The following is a 20,467-nucleotide window of genomic DNA, read 5'->3' as shown; positions in this document are numbered from 1 at the left end:
GAGTACCTACTATGTCCAGGCACTGTGCTAGGTGCTGGCCTCTAAAAGCTTATGTGAAGACATTTCTCGACCTGGAGTTCCTAAAATATTTTGATGAAGGATAGCATCAGTGAAATGAGGGTTCAGCATTGAAGGACATCACACTAAAATGTCTGAGCCCATGTATATTTGTAAGAGTCTTACTACATTATAGTAACCTTGTATATAACTCACTAGAATGCACAACCAAATCAATTCATCAACAAAGTAAATGTTTTTGAGTGTGGGGCACTGTGGCAGGGAGCAGAAATATGAAAATGTAAACTCAAGGAGCTTAAAATCTAGTGGGAAACAGACATATTCATCTAACCATGAAAAAAATACAAATGATATAACAGAGATAGCAGCAGAGATACAAACAGAAAGCCGTGGAGAAGAGGAGGGTGCTGTCTGTTCCTTTAGAGTCAAATAGCAATGTGGACTTCATTGGACTTTTAGTTTTCATTTAATCTTAGATTTAACGCATATTTGCCATACACTTTGTTCTGCAAACTTCAAGAAGTTAGACCCGGGCTTCCCTGGTGGCGCAGTGGTTGAGAGTCCGCCTGCTAATGCAGGGGACACGGGTTCGTGCCCCGGTCTGGGAAGATCCCACATGCCGTGGAGCGGCTGGGCCCGTGAGCCATGGCCGCTGAGCCTGCGCGTCCGGAGCCTGTGCTCCGCAACGGGAGAGGCCACACAGTGAGAGGCCCGCATACCGCAAAAAAAAAAATAAATAAAAGAAAAGCAAAAGAAGTCCGACCCGAGGTAAAGGTGCTCTGGTGCCCTAGTTGAGGAAGGGGCGGAACTAAGCCGATAATCTGGTTCACCACCTGGAGATGGAAAGTCCAGAGGCAGTGCCGGGGGCATGACTTTCAGTGGGCCTGAGTTCTTTGTGAGGTGCCGCTTTAGGGCTGCATACAATTTTATTTCTATTCAATTTGGATTTTAGAATATGAAGTACCCTTTGAATATCTAGAGTTTAATATTTTAGAGCTTAGGAAGAGAACACATACTGAGATCCTGGAGACCAGACGATGCCCTCAAGATGCCAATGTGTCTGATCTCTAAACAAAGCCAAAGGCAGAAGCTTTGATTGTGGAAATACGGAATTTTAAGTTACAAAATCCTACACACAAATTGGGCAATGTGATAGTCCTGCTATCAGCTCCGCTCTACAGAGCCAGAGTCTGTAAATTTAAGAAACGCGTTAGTTAGCCCCACCTCACCACTGGAGTAATTACATTCAGGCAGGACCAAGGTGGAGGCTAGACCAACCCTGAAGAGTTTCACTCATTTCCAAGGGACTAACCTGAGTACACAAGTTCACCCAGCTGGTAACAGGGATGGAACTCAAGCCTAGCCCAAATTTATCTTGGTAAAAATTCTGTTCTGTATGACATAAACAGCTCGTCCCCAAGAGATTCAGAACCCTGAATAAAGAGGAAGAAGTATATAGGCCGCTGGCCCTACTGTGGGTTGCTGTGGTTCAAGGCAACATGTATCTAGCACATACACAACACAGGGACAAGGAAACATTTAGTAAGGGTAAGGCGGGGCTTGGCCCAGCATGCTGGCAGAAACCCCACAGAGGCCAGCGGGAGTGGGTAAGGCTGTTTAATGTCTTCGGTGCTGCAGCTTAAGACATGCTGCCTTGTGCCACAGAGCATCTGGAAAGAAGATGTAGGAGAGTGACCACATCAGGCAGTAAAAAGCAGTTAGCGACAATGGAGACAAAAACACCATGATGACACCTGGAAGAAAAAAGGCAAACACTCAATTTTTATGAAGCTGTCTTATGTGTATTTTCCACCCTGTACTTCCCATTCCCATCTTTCCAGCCTTCAGGTTTTTTTTTTGTTTTTTTGCTATACGCAGGCCTCTCACTGTTGTGGCCTCTCCCGTTGCGGAGCACAGGCTCCGGACACGCAGGCTCAGCGGCCATGGCTCACGGGCCCAGCTGCTCCGCGGCATGTGGGATCTTCCCAGACCGGGGCACGAACCCGTGTCCCCTGCATCAGCAGGCAGACTCTCAACCACTGTGCCACCAGGGAAGCCCTGGCCTTCAGTTTTTACTCACAGAGCCTAAGACACTAAAACCAATGACACATGATCCCTGCCTTTGCAGAGTTTGTCCCTGTGTAACTAGACAATTACAATCTAATGCAATCTCAGGCTCCATTTTGTCAAATTCAGATCAGAAGTCAGCCTTAGCCAAGAATAAATTTGAGTTGCCCAGATCTCTTGTTAGAAAAAAAAAACAAAGAAAAAAAAAATTCCTAATTGTTTCAAGTTTAACATGAGATAAGAGTCAATAAAATATTTTATGCATGCAGAAAAGAATTAACATAGCAGGCCTGAGACTGCTATCCTTAGAAAGGCCTGCTTGCAAGGTGGGCCTGGAAACTTGAATAGTAAACAGTTCCCTACACTGACACTTACAATATTCTGACTGCCTAGGACAGTTGGTTATTACTCCCCAGAATACAGATTTGTTGGTTGTCCTGCCTCCTCTGGAATGGTAATGCATGAGTGATCCTGTAATGGATACCGCTGTGATGTAGTAGAATGAACATGGGATTTGGAGTCCCAAAACCTGGCTTTAGAAAAGTCCATACTTTGCCACTTATCACCAGTGTGACTTTGGGCAAGTCACCTAACTTTTAAAAGCCTGTTTATTACCTTAAGAGAGGAATAATAATGCCTCTCACCCTCTGTCATAATGAGATTGAATGGGTAATGTGTGAAAGAAATTTATGGAAGTACTACAAACATGAGATGTTATTCTTCCCCTTTAACTTTGTTGCAGAAGTCTGGAAAACAAGTAACAATGTGAGATTTAATAGCAGAAGCTAGCCCCACACAGGGCCAGTTTAGATGACAGGTGAGTTTAGCTGTGCATGCTTCAAAGTTGACCAAACCAACTTTGTCCCTGTGTTACCGTATCAAACTCAATTACAAATGTCAACCAAAATCCCTACCAACCTGACTGTGGTAATACTTTGATGGAAATGCAATTCATATGAATTAACTATGTGATTTTGACATTTATGCCAAATCTCTTCATCTCCACCACAACCATCACCTCTCATCTGACAAAAAGCTGGTTTTCCTACTTCTATTCTTAGTCTCCTACAATCTGTTCTCTTCATTACAGTCCAAGTGATCGTTTAAAACTGCGGCTCAGAAATCCCTTCAAAGGCTTCTCATTTGCCTACAGGATCCAATGCCCAATCCTGCCCAGTCTGCTCACTTCGCTGGCCTCAGTCTGTCACAAGCCCTCTCTCAGCAAGTCCAGCCACACTGGTGCACTAATGCATCCAGCTCTTCTTGCCTCAGAGCATTCAAAAATTGTTTCCTTTTCTGAACCATCCTTCCCACCACTTGGCCAATCATCTTGCAGTTTTCATGTATTTTAAATTTTTTTCCAGTTTTATTGAGATATCATTGACATATAGCATTGTTATTAGTCCAAAGTGTAACAACAACGGTTTGATACTTGTATATATTGCAACATGATAACCATAATAAATTTACTTAATATCCATCACCTCACATAGTTACACATTATTTCCCTGTGATGAGAACTTAAGATCTACTCTCTTAGCAACTTTCAAAAAGCCAATACAGTATTGTTAACTGTAGCCACCATGCTGTACATGCCCAGAACTTGTCTTGTAACTGGAGTTTTTACCTTTTGACCACTTTTACCCAGATTTCGTTTAAATGTCACCTCCTTAAGGATCCTTTCCCATCCTTAAGGCATTCCAGTCTAAATTAGGTCACCCTCTGATGCCCTCTGAGAGCACCCTATAGTTTCACAGCACATCAAAACTATATATTTTTAGTTATTTCTGCCATGATTTGTTTGATGTCTGTCTCCCCTATCGGACTGTAAATCCTGAGGCAGGAAGTATTTGTCTGGTTTACCGATTTGATTCCTAGCACCTCACATATGGTCAGTGTTCCCTAAATTTCTATTGAACTTAGTGACATCCAACAAATATTTATTGAGCATCTACTATGTGATTGGCACAATCCTAGGTACTAGGAATTATAGCACAAATAAAAAAGAATCTTCTATGGGGGGGTGGGCAGGTTTAGTGTGTATAGACAACAAACAAGTAAATACACATCAGGTGATGATAAATTCTATGGAGAAAAGTAAAGCAGGGTGAAACAGGGAATGTGGGGACGAGGTACAGGGTGGCAATGAGCAGCAGTGACAATAAATGATCACTAGTGACGTTTAAGAGCAGTATTTTCACTCACCTCCCAGATAGACCATTTTTTTCCAGTTCTCAGACTCCAGGATTTCGTCATGTGGGTAGTAGCTCTGGTCCATCATGAATAGAATCATGAATGAGGCCATGCAAGAGAGAATGAATGTGTTGCCTTTGGTCAGGAGGGAGGTGGAGGCCAAAACACAGGAAGCATAGGGGCAGGGTAGACCCTTGTATGTGAAGGGAACGCCTGCAGGGAAAGAAAAGATGGGGTTTGCTGCTTCCCACTGCTCTAAAGCACCCACCAGAGGAATCCGCCCTTCTCTCTTTGGGTCTTCCCTGCCCCACATTCCAAATCCCCTAATCCCAGGGCAGTGGGCAGCCATAAAGCACTTAGTTATTTAGAGATGATGTGTGGGTTTTGCACTGGATCCTCAAGGTAAAGCAGGCAGCTAGGACCAGGCCTATGCCTTGGCCCCTAGGAAGCCTCTGTAGAGGGGTCCTTTGAGATCTTTCTGTCTGCATCTGCAATCCCTTGCATTGTGACCTTAGGCAAGGTAATTACCCTCACCAGAGTTCAGTTTCTCCATCTGTTATGGGAAACTGGAGTATGACCTCTAGTTCCAGAGTCTGTGAATTCATATGCTCCATCCAAAGGTCACACTACAAGAAAAAGGCACAGCTGGTTCAAGAACCAAGGGTTCCCGCCCCCTAGAACAGGTCTCTGCCAATGCAGCCTTCAGTCTCCAGTGGGCCTAGAGCAGGGGAGAAGGAAGGAAGGGGGTCTCCGTAAAAGGAAGGAGAGGAGTCAATTACTGCACCTCACGTTTCCGGCCTCCAACAGCTTCTCCCCTCCATGGTTCCCTACCCTCAGCCATAAGGCTGGCTTCCACTCACCAGCTGAATAGAAACAGAGGCGGACTGAAATAGCCAACACATAGATGATGGCCAGGAAGCCATTCAGAGGCCCATCCATGCCTAGAAGCAGGGCTGAGGCCAGGCCAAAGGTGGTGAAGACAGCAAAGTCATTCAGCTTGGCTCCTGTTCCAGAAGGCCAAGGTTAGAAGAACTTACACTCATATGTCTTATACTTTAGTCCCTTCTAGTGGGGGAGCTGGAGTGAGGACAAGCGGGATCCTGTTTGTCAGGTCCCTAAGGGGCCAGAGGGCAACAGCTGCTTCCCAGGGGGGCCTGTTGATCAAAGACTAGGATGTCCTTCTGGCTCTGCCTCAAACTGACCACATGGCCTTAGACAAGTCTTTCCCTGTCTAGGTCTTAGTTTTCCCATCCTTTAACACGCAAGGGTTGGACTACAATTGGGAACGTATCGATAAGCTGTGGAACCCTTTTTTTTCAAGCAAAATCTTGCATGGAAATATTTTGTCATATTTTAAACCAGCAGCTCTGCTTGGGGTAATTTTTCATTTCCCCACTCCCCCGTGACCACAACCACCACTCCCACTCCCAGATCCGCCCTGAAGAGAGAGACGGGGCAGGTAAGCCCACTGAAGGCCAGGACAAAGACAGCCAGCGATCAATAAGCGAACCAGCAGAGGAGCTAGATCTAGACTGTGGGGCTCACAAACTCCTGTACAAGGGCTGCTTCTGCTACACTCAGAGGGATGTGAACTGGAGTGGTGACTCAAGGAAGCCTGCTGTATTTCAGAGGATGGAGAAGCTGACCTGAATGGTACTCCTGGGGTCAGGGATTATGAGTCTGAGGCCTGGACTCACCTGATGTGGAGCAGATGTTGAGGTGTCTGGTCATTGTCCCGATAGCCATGTCTAATAGAAAGCTGACCAAAAGCATCCAGGAGGCACAGGGGGACTTCCTAAAATGCAGGCCAGCAGGCCCCAAAGGGCGGCTCTTTCATAGTCTCCACTGGACTCCACCCCCCTCCCGCTATATGCTTCCTACACTAGCACACATACACACATCCCTACGTGTTCCCCACACTCACATCCTTTCTGATATGTGCTGCTTTACACACACACACACACACACACACCCTCACACATATCTACAACCCTTCCATACTCATTCTCAACCCACAGTCTTAAAGGGGTGCCCTCAACCCCCTCAGTAATCACTAAGGTCCCTTTCAATGCTAAATTCCAGGCACATTCAGTGGCAAGGGGGGTCCTAGGCCTTAGTCCAGCCTCTACAACCATCTCAGATAAACCACTCTTCCTTCCTAGGTCTCTGTTCCTCCATCTATAAAATGAAGGGTTTGTACCAAATGATTTATTTAATAAGTATAGGCCTATTTAGATTATCTGTTTCTCCTAGGGTGAGTTTTGGTAGCTTGTATCTTCTAAGGAGTTGGTCTGTTTCATCTAGGCTATGGAGTTTGTGGACACAGAGCTGTTCACAATATTCCTTTCCTATGCTTTTAATGTCCGTGTAATGATTCCTCCACTTTCATTTCCGACACTGGTAATTTGTGTCTTGTCTTTTTTTTTTGGTTAGCCTGGCTAGAGGTTTATTGATTTTATTGATCTTTTCAAAGAACCAGGTTTTGGTTTCATTGATTTTTTTAATGGATTTCTTGTTTTCGATTTCATTGATTTCTGCTCTAATTTTTATTATTTCTTTCCTTCTGCTTACTGTGGATTTAATTTGCTCATTTGTTTCTAGTTTCCTAAGGTGGAAGCTTACATAATTGATTTTAGATCTTCCTTCTTTTCCATTTTTTCTAAGACTTTATTTTTTTAGGGAAGTTTTAGGTTTACAACAAAATTGAGAGGAATACAGAGATTCCCATATACCCCTTAGCCCCACATATGCATAGCCTCTCCCATTATCAACATCAGTCACCAGAATGGTGCATTCTGGCCTTGGTACATACCAAGGATGAACCTACACTGACACACTGTAGTCACTCAAAGTCCATAGTTTACCTTAGGGCTCACTCTTGGTGTTACACGTTCTATGGTTTTGGATAAAAGTATAATGATATATATATCCATCATTATAATATCATATAGAGAATTTTCACTGCCCTAACAACCCTCTGTGCTCTACCTATTTATGTCCTCCTCAACCCCTCTGGAAACTACTGATCCTTTTATTGTCTCCATATTTTTGGACACATATTTTCTTTTCCAGAATGTCATATAGTTGGAGTCATATAATATGTAGCCTTTTTGGATTGGCTTCTTTCACTTAATAATATGCATTTAATGTTCCTCCATGTCTTCTTAGGGCTTGATAGCTCATTTCTTTTTAACACTGAATGATATTCCATTGTCTGGATGTACCACAATTTATTTATCCATTCATCTACTGAAGGACATCTTTGTTGCTTCCAAGATTTGGCTATTATGAATAAAACATCATAAACATCCAAGTACAGGTTTTGAACGTAGTTTTCAATTCATTTGGATAAATACCAAGGAGTGTGATTGCTGGGTTATATGGTAAGAGTATGTTTAGTTTTGTAGGAAACCACCAAACTGTCTTCCAAAGTAGCTGTACCATTTTGCATTCCCACCAGCAATGAATGAGGGTTCTTGTTGCTCCACATCCTCAGCAACATTTGTTGCTATCAGTGTTCTGGATTCTGGTCCTTCTAATAGGTGTATAGTGGTATCTCATTGCCATTTAATTTGCATTTCCCTGATGATATATGATGTGGAGTATCTCTTCATATGTTTAAATGCCATCTGGATATCTTCTTTGGTGAGATGTCTGTTAAGGTCTTTGGCCCTTTTTTAATTGGGTTGTTTTCTTATTGATGAGCGTTAAGCTTTGTATATTTTGGACTGTAGTTCTTTATTGGATATATTTTTGCAAATATTTTCTCCCCGTCTGTGGCTTGTCTTCTAGTTCTCTTGATGTGGTCTTTTACAGAGCAGATTTCTTTTCTAATATATGCATTCAATGCTATAAATTTCCCTCTAAGTACTGCATTTACTGCATCTCACAAATTATGATAAGTTGTATTTTCACATTCTTTTAGTTCAAAATATTTTTTTTAAATTTCTCTTGAGACTCCTTTTTTATCTATGTATTATTTAGAAGTGAGTTGTTTAACCTCCATTTATTTCGGAATTTTCTAGTTATTTTTCTGTTATTAATTTCTAGTTTAATTCCATATGGCCTCAGAGCATACTTTGTATGATTTCTATTTTTTTTTTAATTTGTTAAGGTATGTCTTACAGACCAGAATGTGGTCTATCTTGGTGATCTTGGGAAGAATGTGTATTCTGCTACTGTTGGATGAAGTATGCTATAAATATCAATTAGATCCAGTGGATTGATGGTGCTGTTCAATTCAACTATATCCTTACTGATTTTCTGCCTGCTGGATCTATCAATTACTGATAAAGGGGTATAGAAATATCCAACTATGATAATACAGTCACCAGTTTCTGCTTGTAGTTATATCAGTTTTTGTCTCATGTATTTTGATGCTCTGAATGATTTCTAAGATATCTTTCAGACCCTACATTCAAGGATTCTATGTTTCTTTCCAGCACATGCTCCCAGACTCCTCTGAAATCAGCTACCACAATCTCAGACCAGACTGCCCTAGGAGGCCATACGCAAGTCGACACCCTGACTGCAATGCTTGGGTGGCCCAGCAGAAGCAAACAGAGAGCCTGACCCCAGACCTCAGCTGTCCCCAAACAACCTTAGTATTTCCTTTGTTTAGACCCATACCTATGTGTCTAAAGGGAATTGGGCCCACCATTATGGCATAAAAACTACACTCCCAGAAGATTAGGTGGAACTAAGAAGAGAGCGATTTTCTGCTGCAGGTATGTCCCACTTTATGAGACCCCAAAAACCCAGACTTAGAGAATCATATAATTTTCAAACTGGAAGGGAACTTAAACATAATCAGGTAAAATCCTCTTATTTTATGGTTGAGAAGAGAAGTCACTTGCTCATGGTTATAAAGAATCAAACAGATTAGGAGTGTTATTTGCATTATAAAGGACTTATCTTTAAAGAGCTGATTTCCCAAAGCCATTGAAATATGATTCAATTTATAGAAACATAATATGCCTACAGCTTTTTGGGGGGGGCCATATACATGTCTCAGAGTTTCCAGAACAGTGCTAATTTCAAATATTCTGCCAGATCATATGCTCTAATTTAAGAATCAAAAAAATTTAATGGTCGCCTGCCTACCCAAGGATTGTGCAAAGGCCACCAGAACAGAAATCTCAAAACCTCTTGATTTTCTCATAGAAACCATTCTAGATTGCCATAGCTGGAAGGAACTATAGAGATCATAGTGTGAGCTGCTTGTTTTAAAGATGGAGAAACTGAGGCTCAAGATATGACCTAGCTAAGGTCGCATATCAGGCTGGTGGTAGAACTGAGGCCAGGATCTTGACCCCTTGACTCCCAACCTACTGCACTCTCTCCTGCCCCGAGTTGATCTGTACGCCTCAGAGCTTGGCTCTAGACTCCCCACTCCTTCCCTCATGCCATTGGCTCCAGCTCTTGGCTAAGAGTTTGCTGGGCCCCAGACCTACTTGCAGAAACTGCAGAAGATGGAGAAGAGCCCCAGGATCATGTTGGCCACGGACAAGGCACTGGCAACATCCTTCGAGGAAAATTCATTCATCTGGGCGTGGCTCTGCTCTTTGGTCAGGAAGAAACTGGTGTGCTGACCTGGGGCCCAGGGGAGAGGGACAAGGGGTTGTCAAGGTCAAAGAGTCCCAAAAGAGGCTCCCAGGGACCCAGTAGCTCCTGTTCCCCTAGACCTCATCCCAGAGCTGCGCCCTCCCAACATGGTTTCATATTGGTAGATGGAGGAGACCCAGGAGGTAAGACAAAGGTGCTGAAGATGAGCGCCTGGGGAAGTTCAATAGCAAAGTGAGTGAACCAGCACGACCATAGCTTCCACCCCTCTCTGACTACACCCCTTGCCCTACAGCACAGACCTCCCTCTACCCCATATGCTGACCCTCCTGGCACTCCCATGGCCCAGGGTCCAAGGGGTATGTGCCCTTCCCCCATCTGAGAGATGAGCCCTTGTCATAGAGAACTTTATCATAAATGAGCCCTCCTTTCTTTTTCCTTTTTTTTTTTTAATTATAAGGCTACTTTTAATACTTTGGAGTGAGCCCCACAGGAACAAAAACACTGGGAAGGGGTAACCCCCTCACCCCCAGGAGTGGCCCAGAGGGAGAGAGGCCACCTGAAGGGAAGGAAGCACAAAGGGCCGGCTGCAGACTCAGGCTCCTTTGTCCCGGAGACCACACTCACTCCCTCAGAAAGACAGGACTGTGGCTGAGGTGCCCCAAGTGTCAATAGGGGAAGAGATGAGCAACAGAAAATGAATATGGACAGCGCTAAATAATTCACATGGCACTTCCACCACGTTCTCTCTTCTGATCCTGACAACCTTAGGAGATAGTGCCATAATTCTCCCCGTTTCATGAATGAGGGAACTGAGGTCCTGAGAAATGGAGGTATTTGCTCAAAGTCTCACATTAGGTGAGGAGAATCAATCCCTCCTGTTTTATTTTATTTTATTTTTTTTGCGGTACGCGGGCCTCTCACTGTTGCGGCCTCTCCCGTTGCGGAGTACAGGCTCCGGACGCGCAGGCTCAGCGGCCACGGCTCACGGGCCCAGCCGCTCCGTGGCATGTGGGATGTTCCCGGACCGGGGCACGAACCCGCATCCCCTGCATCGGCAGGTGGACTCTCAACCACTGCGCCACCAGGGAAGTCCCTGGTTTTTTTTTAATTAATGTGCAATTAATTGCCTACTATAGTATCTCATTCATTCACAAAGCGCTTTCACCTCTGTGGTTTCCGATGGCCCTGTGAGGTCTGCCAGGTAAGGCAAAGAAGACTCAGAGAGGGGAAGAACCTTGTTCAAGGTCACACTGGAAGTGGCAGAACAAGACTTCCAACTTCACCATAAGTGTTCTTTCCTGTGTACTCTGCTGTCTACCAACCAACAGGACTGATCGTAGTATTCGTTGTGAGCTCAGACTGAGCAAGGTGCTGGGGAAAGCCCTTGGTCCCTGCCTGGACCATGGAATTCACAGTCTGTTCAGGAAAACAGACTCATGCATGCCTGTGGAGACTTACAGTTCATGGTGGTAACTCATCTTAACAATGGGGAAACTGAGGTTTCAGAACAGTTAAGCAACTTGTTCCAGCAAATGGTGGAGCTGGGATTGGAACTGGGCCTCCTCTTTCCCAATTAAAAGCCGTTGGCAGCACAGGCCCCAGGCATGGAAGGATGTGGAGCTGAGAGTAAGAGCTGTTGAAATTTAGAGAAAAAAGGAAAAGTCCATTCATTCAGCACTTGGTCTTGGGACAGAGAAGATTAAGACCTGGTCTCATCTCTCAAAAAGCTCAGTCTGGCAGAGGCATTCAACCCTGCACAGGAGGTGACAAGGCTGCTGAGGGAGCACAGAAGACGGGCCCCGCCTGTCAGGGGGCTCAGAGGAGGCGTCTCAGAGGAGGGGGTCAGAGCTCACGTCGCTCCCCGGCTCCTCGGAGGCCATCAGTGGCTCCCCGACACCCTCAGGATGGAGTCCAGCTCCTTCATGTGGTATGCAAGCCCTTTGTGACGAAGCCCTGCTCGACTCTCAGCCTCTTCTCTCCATTGCCCCTTGACCCCTTCTCTGCCCACCTCTGGTCTTGGGTTGGGTGGTGGGCCTCTTTGGGAAGCCTGACACCCCCTCAAGTCTTGAGCTGCTCCTCCTCTGCACCGCCACATCTGCTTGTGCTCACCGCGTGACACTTGGCACTCTGTATTGGCACCGCCCATGTGGTCTTCCTTCTCTACTACGGGGGAAGGAACTTGAGTGCCGACCGAGGTCCCCTGTGCCTGGCATGAGGCCTGACAACAGAAGTTGTTCAATGATTGTTAAATTAATAGAGCAATCTGGTGCTTGCCCAAGATCCTCTCCCTGCACGGAATCACTCCAAGCCTGTCTAGTCTGTCCTGTGAGAAGCCTTCTCAAGTGAGCAATCCAGCCCCTCAGCACACCCAGCATCTACCCAACGTTTATGATCTTTATTTGCTGATGCCTTGTGTGTGCCAGGCCTGTGTGTTCTGGGCACCCTCAGGAGGCTGGGAGTCTGGTAGCGGAGGCAGATGTGTGTAGGGACGGTGACGGCAGTGTGGCAACTCTGGTTGGACAAGGGGATGTCCGGTTGCTGAGGGTGTCCAGGGAAGACTAAGTCTGGGGTGGGGGCAGGGGAAGGCTTGGCCAATGTGATATTTACGGAGGGTCTCCGGGCATAAACAAAGGGGGGTGCTTCCTGGCAAAGGAAATTGCAAGGGCGCAAGCCCAATGAGGAGGCTGGGTCCCAGGGAGACAGGGCTGCCGGGAGGCAAAGCCGACAGGGAGGCCACAGTTGTGATAGCTGCTGTGACCCTGCCTTGCCGCTGTGGGCGGGCAGTGATGTTTATTTGGTAAGGGGGTGTCTTGATCAGATGTGGGTTGGGGGTGGAGGGTGGTCTCGAGGGGAGAGGCTGAAGAAAAGGAAACCAGCCATGAGACTGGTGAGTGAGGAGAACGAGGTGAGCGAGCTGAAATGTCCGACGCTGGGGCTGCTAGCGGAAGAAGAGGGGAGAGTTGCGTGGGACCCGGCGATTTCTCAGGAGAGGCAAGGCGTGTCGAAGTCGGTGCCTTGCCTGGAAACCCGCGCAGCGTTGGAGCGAGAAGGCCCCAGGCGGCGCTCCCCCGCGGGCGGTGAGCCACGCGCACAGCCCCTCGAGTTAGAAACGCCCCGCCCCCCACTGGCCGCCCCCCAATCCATCCCGCCACCCTAGAGGCCAACGGCCCGACAAGGAGCCGGCCTCCTCCCGACGCCGGTCTGTCCGAGCTGGAGACACCGGCGCTCCCCTCCTCGCCCCTCCCGTGCCGGCTGTGCCGCGTCGGTCCTGGACAACAGCGACGGCGACGACGCCCAGGCGAAAAGATGGAAGAGACGGAGCCGGGGCTGGGCGCCCGCGCTTCGGAACAGCTCCTTCCCCCCAGGGCCGTGGTCGCCGACAGCACCCTGAGGGAGGCGCGTGCGACGCTGCGGCTGCTTACCTGGGGACCAGACATTCTTAGATGGGGTGGGGGCCCGCACTCCTTCCCCGCTTCCTGGGCGGTGGAGAGGGGCCAGCCCAGGAGAGGGGGAGCCGCGCCGTCCCAAGCCTCTCACCACCCACCCTTGGCTGTTAGCTCACAATCCCCGAGGGGCAGGGGAGGGGCCACGGGGCTTTAGCTGGCCGGAAGAGGGGCCTCAGTTTGCCGGGGAGCCCTAGGCCTTGCAGCGGCGCGGCAGGGGGAGTGGAGGGATCTGAGAGGAGGGGACTAGTCTAACATGGGGAGCGTGGGCAGGCTTGGCAGGAGAAGAGACCAGAGTGCCCGGCGTGTGGGAGGGAGGTGGGCTGGAAGGGAGTTGCGGGGAGATAAGGCTGTAAAGGGATGCTGGGGTCCAGACTGTGAAGGGCCCCTAGAATGTAAGCCCCATCCGTGTGGGCAGGGCTTTCGCTGTGCTTGGTGCACTGCTGTATCTTCGTGCCCATAAGAACGCTTAGGCATAAAGTACATCCCCCAGCCCCCATACTTGTTGGATCAATGACAAGCTGAGTAGTTGACACTCAGTCCTGAAAATAGGAGATTTTTAAGTAGGGAAGTGACATGGTCAGGTTGGTTTAGAAAGATTATCCTGGCAGCCAGCGTGGAGGAAGGCTGTGTAACACTGCATGAGCTGAGGGGGGCTGGACAGCAGCAGAAAGGAATGAGAAGTAGTCGGACCAGGAGCCACCGTGAGATGGAATGTCAAGAGTGTGGGAGAGGGGCTTCCCTGGTGGCGCAGTGGTTGAGAGTCCGCCTGCCGATGCAGGGCACACGGGTTCGTGCCCCGGTCCGGGAGGATCCCACGTGCCGAGGAGCGGCTGGGCCCGTGAACCATAGCGGCTGAGCCTGCGCGTCCGGAGCCTGTGCTCCGCAGCGGGAGAGGCCACAACAGTGAGAGGCCCGCGTACCGCAAAAAAAAAAAAAAAAAAAAAAAAAAAAAAAAAAAAAGAGTGTGGGAGAGGAGTGAGAGGCAGGAGGCAAGAGCCTCTCTGAGGCGTTTAGGTTCCGCAACTGGATGAATATGTGCCACAGAGAGAAACGTGTTAGTACTGGGCAGGACCCCAAGCACCAGTTCTAATGCCTGCCCCACTTTCTCTGACCTACCCAGTTGCTAAGTTCCAGCAGCAATAGCTTCCAGGGCCCCACAGAATATGCGAAGAGAAGGGGTGGAGCTAGGAGGTCAAGTGACTCTTTGCCTCACCTTGCAGCCTGGAGGGGGAAGAGAAGTATAGGACCTAGCCTGTCCCAGTGGCTACTAGCCACTGGGCACTGTGCTCAATGCTTTACAGACGTTATAGTCATCTTACTGGATTTTCTCAAATGCCCCTGATGTTAGTATTAGCATTCCCATTCTCCAGAAGAGGAAATGGGCATTACTCGATTTTACTGAAGGTTACACCGTTATTAATCAGTGGATCTGAGACCTGAACACAGTTTGACACTGAAGTCACACCTAAGGTGTTTGAGAAACTAAAAGGGAGAATCAGGATGGAAGCAACTTCAGTTGTGCTGGGAGTCCAAGCCCAAGAGTCAGGTCAGCTCCTTCCTATCATTTGTATTTCTCTTCATTTGTCCAGGCTACATGGACCGTTAAAGTGGCAAAATAAAAATGGTCACATAATGATCATAATACCGGCTTTAACTTTTAGCCAGATTTACATTCCAGCTCTAACACTTGGCAGATGTGTAAATCTGAACAAGTTATTTTGGTTTCCACAACCAAATCTGTAAAACGGGATTGCCGTGAGAATTAAATGAGCTTATAGGAAATGCTCAGCCCACCGCAGCAGCTCAGTCATCACCATCACCATCATTCTAAGGACATGGTCGTGCCTCTGTTAGCCTGGACGTCCCCAAGGCTTCCTTCAGAAGAGGGAGACGAAGCAGGGAGAGCTAAGAAACACCCTCCTCCCCAACCACCAGAAGTTTCTAGCTTCCTCCCGTTCTGGAGAACAAGAACAGTAGGGTGACTGTCTACACTTGTACTAACATGATAGACACTAGCCGCATGTGGCTCGAGTACATGAAATGTGGCTAGTCCGAACTGAGGCAGCCGTACATTTACCAGAGTTTGAATACTGAGTTTTTAAAAAATACGTAAAATAACTAATTTTTAGTATTGTTTGTTAAAATGTTAATATTCTTATATACTGGGTTAAATGATTAAAGTCAATTTCACCTGTCTTTCCTTATTTTTTAATGTAGCTGCTAAAAAATTTTAAATCACACATGTGGCTCACATTCTATTTCTCTTAGCTGCATTGACTCAGACGCCCTGCAGGATATAAGTACGGAGCTGCAGATGTCCATCCATCCATCCATTATTAGAGTATTTATTATATGCCAGGCACTATTTTAGGTGCTAGGGATATAGCAATAAACAAGACAGACACTGTTTCTGCCCTCAGAGAACTTACACTCAAGTATGGGGCAAAGGCAACAAATAATGTCTAGTCACGACAAGTGCCATGGAAATCAAAACGGGGTCAGCAGTATTTTGATGTGAGAGGAGTTGGTACTTCTGATAGGGTAATGAGTGAAGTGATATTTGAGCAGGGACCTAAATGTTGAGAAGACACAAACCATGAAAAGACCTTGGGGGAAATGTTCCAGGCAGATGGAGCTACAAATGTAAAGACGCTGGAGCAGGAACAGGCTTGATGTGCGGATGAGCTGAGCACAGTCAGTGGGAAATGCAGTGAGTACTGAGAATGGTACATCACATAGAACCTTGGCAAGAGTGTGGACTTTATTCTAAGTGTAATGAGAAATCTGGGGGTCATTTTTGTTTTTTTTCTTTTTTTTTTTTTTTTTGCCGTACGCGGGCCTCTCACTGTTGTGGCCTCTCCCGTTGCGGAGCATGGGGGTCATTTTTTACAGAGGTATTATAATCTGACTCACATTTTTAAGAGAATGACTACAGTCTCTGTGGAAACAGAATGAAGGAGGGTGAGAATGGAGGCAGGGAGGCAAGTTAGGAGGCTACTGCATTCGTCCAGGCTAGAGATGTTGGTGGCCTGGACTAAGGGGGGAGGGGTGGAGGTGGTGAGCAGCAGTCAGACGTGGGATGTATTTTGAAGACAGAGCTGAGAAGACTTGCTGATTGATGTGGGAAGAACAAACAGAATCAGGATGACTTGGGTTTCTGGCCTCAACAGCAGTGTGACACAGGTGCTGATGGAAAGAGAGGGACTGGTAACAAAACAGGTTTGGGGTATAACTCAAGACTTCTATTTTGGGCACGTTAGGTTTGTAATGACATCAAGTGAAGCTGTTTCATAAATGAAGTCTGCATAAAACTCAGGGAGGGATCAGGACTGGAGACACACATGTGAGTCAAGAGCATTTGGGTGGCATTTAAAGCCATGGGAAATGATTAGGTCACCTAGTAGAGAAAGAAAAGAGGGCCAAAGACTTGGCCCCAGAGCAGTCCAAACTATAAGTGTCAGGAGACAGAAAAGATGCAGTCAGTGAAGCAGAAGACGGTAATATTCCAAATCAAAATGAAGAACAAGGCTTTTCAGTAGGAACTAGTCCGCTGAATCGAATGCTGCTTGGACCATGGAAGTCTAATTACTCCAGGCACTTAGGAGCTCCTCCCTCCCAAGCTCTGACTCCTTTAGGGAATGAACCTTACCTTGTATGTGGGGGGTTTGCACATGGGCTTTAGTGCCAGAGATGTGGGCTCAATTGTTTTTAAGTTGTGTGACCTTAGGTAAGTTACTTATCTTCTCTGGACCTTGATACACATCGTCTGCATGCTCATCGCTAAATACTCAAGTGAACCACTCCTTTAGTATCCCATATGCACGTTACTCTGTCGCTTTTGTATTTTAACTTCTTCACACCTCTATGTAGAGATATTCTAGGACTGTCCTAATCGGCCAAAACAGGTTATGGTTATAGCTATGGTCAGACTTTAATCAAATAGTAATGTCTGAGCCTGACCTCTGCCACTTTTAATCTGTGTAACCATGGGCCAGTTGCTTAACGTCTGAGATGCCCCAGCTCTGTAAAATAGGAATACTGTATAATACCTCATAGATGGTGGATTATATAAAGATTAAATCAAACAGTTGGCTATGCTTGGCAGAAAAAAAGCTCACTTAACAGTATTTATCACCTTTGTGTCTACACCACCAATACTCTCAATACTTGTGGACTGATAACTTGAGAAGGTAAGGACACAAGCAAGCCTTCTTTCCCTCCTTCTGGAAAGCTAATGTGGAGAAAAGGAGGTAGTGTCAGCTGTTACACCCAGTGAACTAGGCAGGGCCAGCATGGTGGATTATTGAGGCAAATACAGATTGCTAATTATTTTGGAAAATAGCAGGGATGTCTTCCTCGTCCACATTTTGTTGAGTGGATTCCCACCATCCACACTTTTTTTTTTTTTTTTGCGGTACGCGGGCCTCTCACTGTCGTGGCCTCTCCCGCTGCGGAGCACAGGCTCCGGACGCGCAGGCTCAGCGGCCGTGGCTCCCGGGCCCAGCCGCTCCGTGGCATGTGAGAGCTTGTCAGACGGGGGCACGAACCCGCATCCCCTGCATCAGCAGGCGGACTCTCCACCACTGCGCCACCAGGGAAGCCCCATCCACACTCTCAAGCCAGAAATTCAAGCATTATCTAAGATTCTGTCCTTCCACTCATTGTACCACATCGTGTTAATTAACAAGATGGCAATCTACTGTACTTTGAAAATGCCATACTTCATCAAGCCTGAGATGCCGTCCACTGTTCAGACAGACCATTACTAAAGGATGACATACTACTGACATCTAGAAGCATCTAGGTCTGAGAGATTAAAATGTGGGGGAAGGAAAGTACATTTACAATTGATGAAATACAACACCTCTCAGTCCATCACCATCTTTGTTCAAGCCTCCAACATCTCTTGCTTGGACTGGTTGGAGGCTCCCAGTGGTTTCTCCCCCACTCATCCTCCACTGCCAAGATGAGCTTTCTAAAAAGGCCAATTTTACCAACTCCCTACCCCCAACCCTTCAATTAGCTCTCCTCTCATACCCACCTGGCCAATATTCTTCACTGTAGCTGCAATTCCCCAAATGTCATATTGCTTCTTGTCAGTGTCCCCCACGTGCTATTTTTTGTCTAGAATTGCTTTTCATCCGATTCCTCATCTACCTATCTCCTAGCTGTTAGAAGTAAGAGTGTTCTGGCTGGGACCTATCTCACTCCACCCTTCCCGACTGGCAGGATTACTCTGGTCGATATGGCTTGTTAAGTGGATATCCCTTCGTTCATTCACAAATAAACTCCATCCAAAAATAAACCCTGCCCTAACCCCCAAAGACAACCTTCCTACAGAGACAGTTGGAGCCTCCAAACAAGCTCTAACTCTTGCTTCTTTTTCAACACCCAAGCAGGTGTCAGCTCTTCCAAAAAGTCTTCTCAAATTCTCCAAGCTGAGTTAAGCAGCCCTCCCCGGTGCTCCATGATATTCCATGTGCACCTCTATCATAGTCCTTCTTATACCATGTTGTAATGGCTGACTTGCTTTCTCCCCCACTAGACCGTAAGCTTCCTGGAAATAGGGGCCTGTCTTACTCACCTGTGTCATTCTCCAGAATCTGGAACCTGGAAGGCACTTAATACTCAGTAGTTAAGTATTACTCACTTATGGATGGATAGATGGATGGATGAGTGAAAAATGGTTACTGTTTATAATCACTGGGTCCTAGTCCCCCTAGGAGAGGCCACCTCCAAAATCACTTCACAATGCCACTTTCTCTAAGCTTGGTTAACTGGCTTAATCAGGAAAGCACAATGGCACCACCTGGTGGTCAGTGCCAGGAGCACACCTTATTGAACGGAAGAAAGTTTGCTCCTGAATCACACTGCTCTCTGTTCCAGTGGTTAGGATAGATGTCAAGGGTGAGGTGGATTTGCATTTTCAAAAGATCAAGCTGATGACTGAATACAGAATGGACTGGAGAAGGGACCAGAGGAGGAAGCAGGAACACTAGGGGGAGGTTATTCTGTCAGAGCTGAGAGTCACGTCCAGATCTGTGACTTCAAAGCCACCAGGCCTAACCACTTTGTAATACTGCCTCTTCCAGCCACAGCCTTCCTTCTCCCTCTCAACTGAGCACTGCGGCACACAGATTCTAAGATTCAAGGATTTCCACCTTCTGGTATTCATACCCTTAGGTAATTACCTCCCTTGAGTGTGGGCTGGCCTAGTGACTTGTTTCTAATTAACAGAGCACAGCCAAGGTATGAGATGTCACTGCCATAACTTCCATCCTGCTAGCAGACTCTCATCCTTGTTGGCTTTGATGAAGACAGTTGCCATGTTGGTAAGACTCATGTAGCAAAGAACTAAGGGCAGCCTCTGGCTAGCAGTTCATTAGCAAACAGAGCTCCACAGTCCTACAGACCCTTGAGGAACTGAAATTCTGCCAAGAATTTCAGTGAGCTTGGAAGCAGATCCTTCTTCAGCTGAGCCTTCAGATGAGGACACAGGCCTGGCCAGTAATTCAACTGCAGCCTTGTGAGAAAAGAAACCCTGAAGCAGAGGACCCAGTTAAGTGTGCCTCAACTCCTGATCCACAGAAACTCTGAAATAATAAATGTGTGCTGTTTAAAGCCACTAAGTTTGTGGTAACTGATGCAGCAATGGATAACAAAGCACCTACTCAAAATGTCATTATCACGCAAAACCTTCTGAAAATCTGGGAAACTTTCTGTAGTAAGAATCAACTACTATACCACTAGTGTGTGTGTGTGTGTGTCCCATTTCCTGCAGCCTCCCAGCCAGAGGCTTTCGTGGCTGCCTCCAGAGCAACCTCCTGTGGACTGAGTGACCAAGTATCATCTGTGCGACCTTGACAGAATCTAGTCCCGACTTCTGCTAGGCCTTTGTGGACCATTTACAGCTCACAAGGAGCGAAGCTTATAAGGAAAGGCCTTTAACACCAGGATGAGATTGTGGCATTACCAAGCAGATCAACACAAAGGACATTCATCCCCAGAAAGGAACTTGGGCAATTTGATTTCAAGTACAGATCTCTCACTCTTTTTACAGCATGTTGTAATAGATTATATGGCACTGAAGAAAGTACAGCAATGCTGGCTATGCTATCAATTTAGCTAATTCCACTGAACAAACAGGAAGTGAGGTAGAGTCCCACAAGAGCTCAGTC

General features: G+C 46.7%; 1 protein-coding gene across 1 annotated transcript; it reads right to left on the bottom strand.

Annotated features, from left to right (window-relative positions):
* Positions 1-1,635: 1,635 nt before the first annotated feature.
* On the bottom strand, positions 1,636-18,882 carry TMEM269 (transmembrane protein 269). Its single transcript, XM_065880092.1, has 8 exons — positions 18,874-18,882; positions 13,266-13,373; positions 11,953-12,061; positions 9,732-9,870; positions 5,976-6,073; positions 5,139-5,282; positions 4,291-4,491; positions 1,636-1,772 (listed from the first exon to the last, which is right to left on the bottom strand). The coding sequence occupies exons 1-8, from the start codon at positions 18,880-18,882 to the stop codon at positions 1,636-1,638; spliced, it is 945 nt and encodes a 314-aa protein (XP_065736164.1).
* Between the last annotated feature and the right edge of the window lie 1,585 nt (positions 18,883-20,467).

This window comes from Phocoena phocoena, chromosome 1 (assembly GCF_963924675.1).
Source record: "Phocoena phocoena chromosome 1, mPhoPho1.1, whole genome shotgun sequence".
Taxonomy (NCBI): Eukaryota; Metazoa; Chordata; class Mammalia; order Artiodactyla; family Phocoenidae; genus Phocoena; species Phocoena phocoena.
Note: the sequence above shows the minus strand (reverse complement) of the source record. Positions and strands in the feature narration are given on the sequence as shown.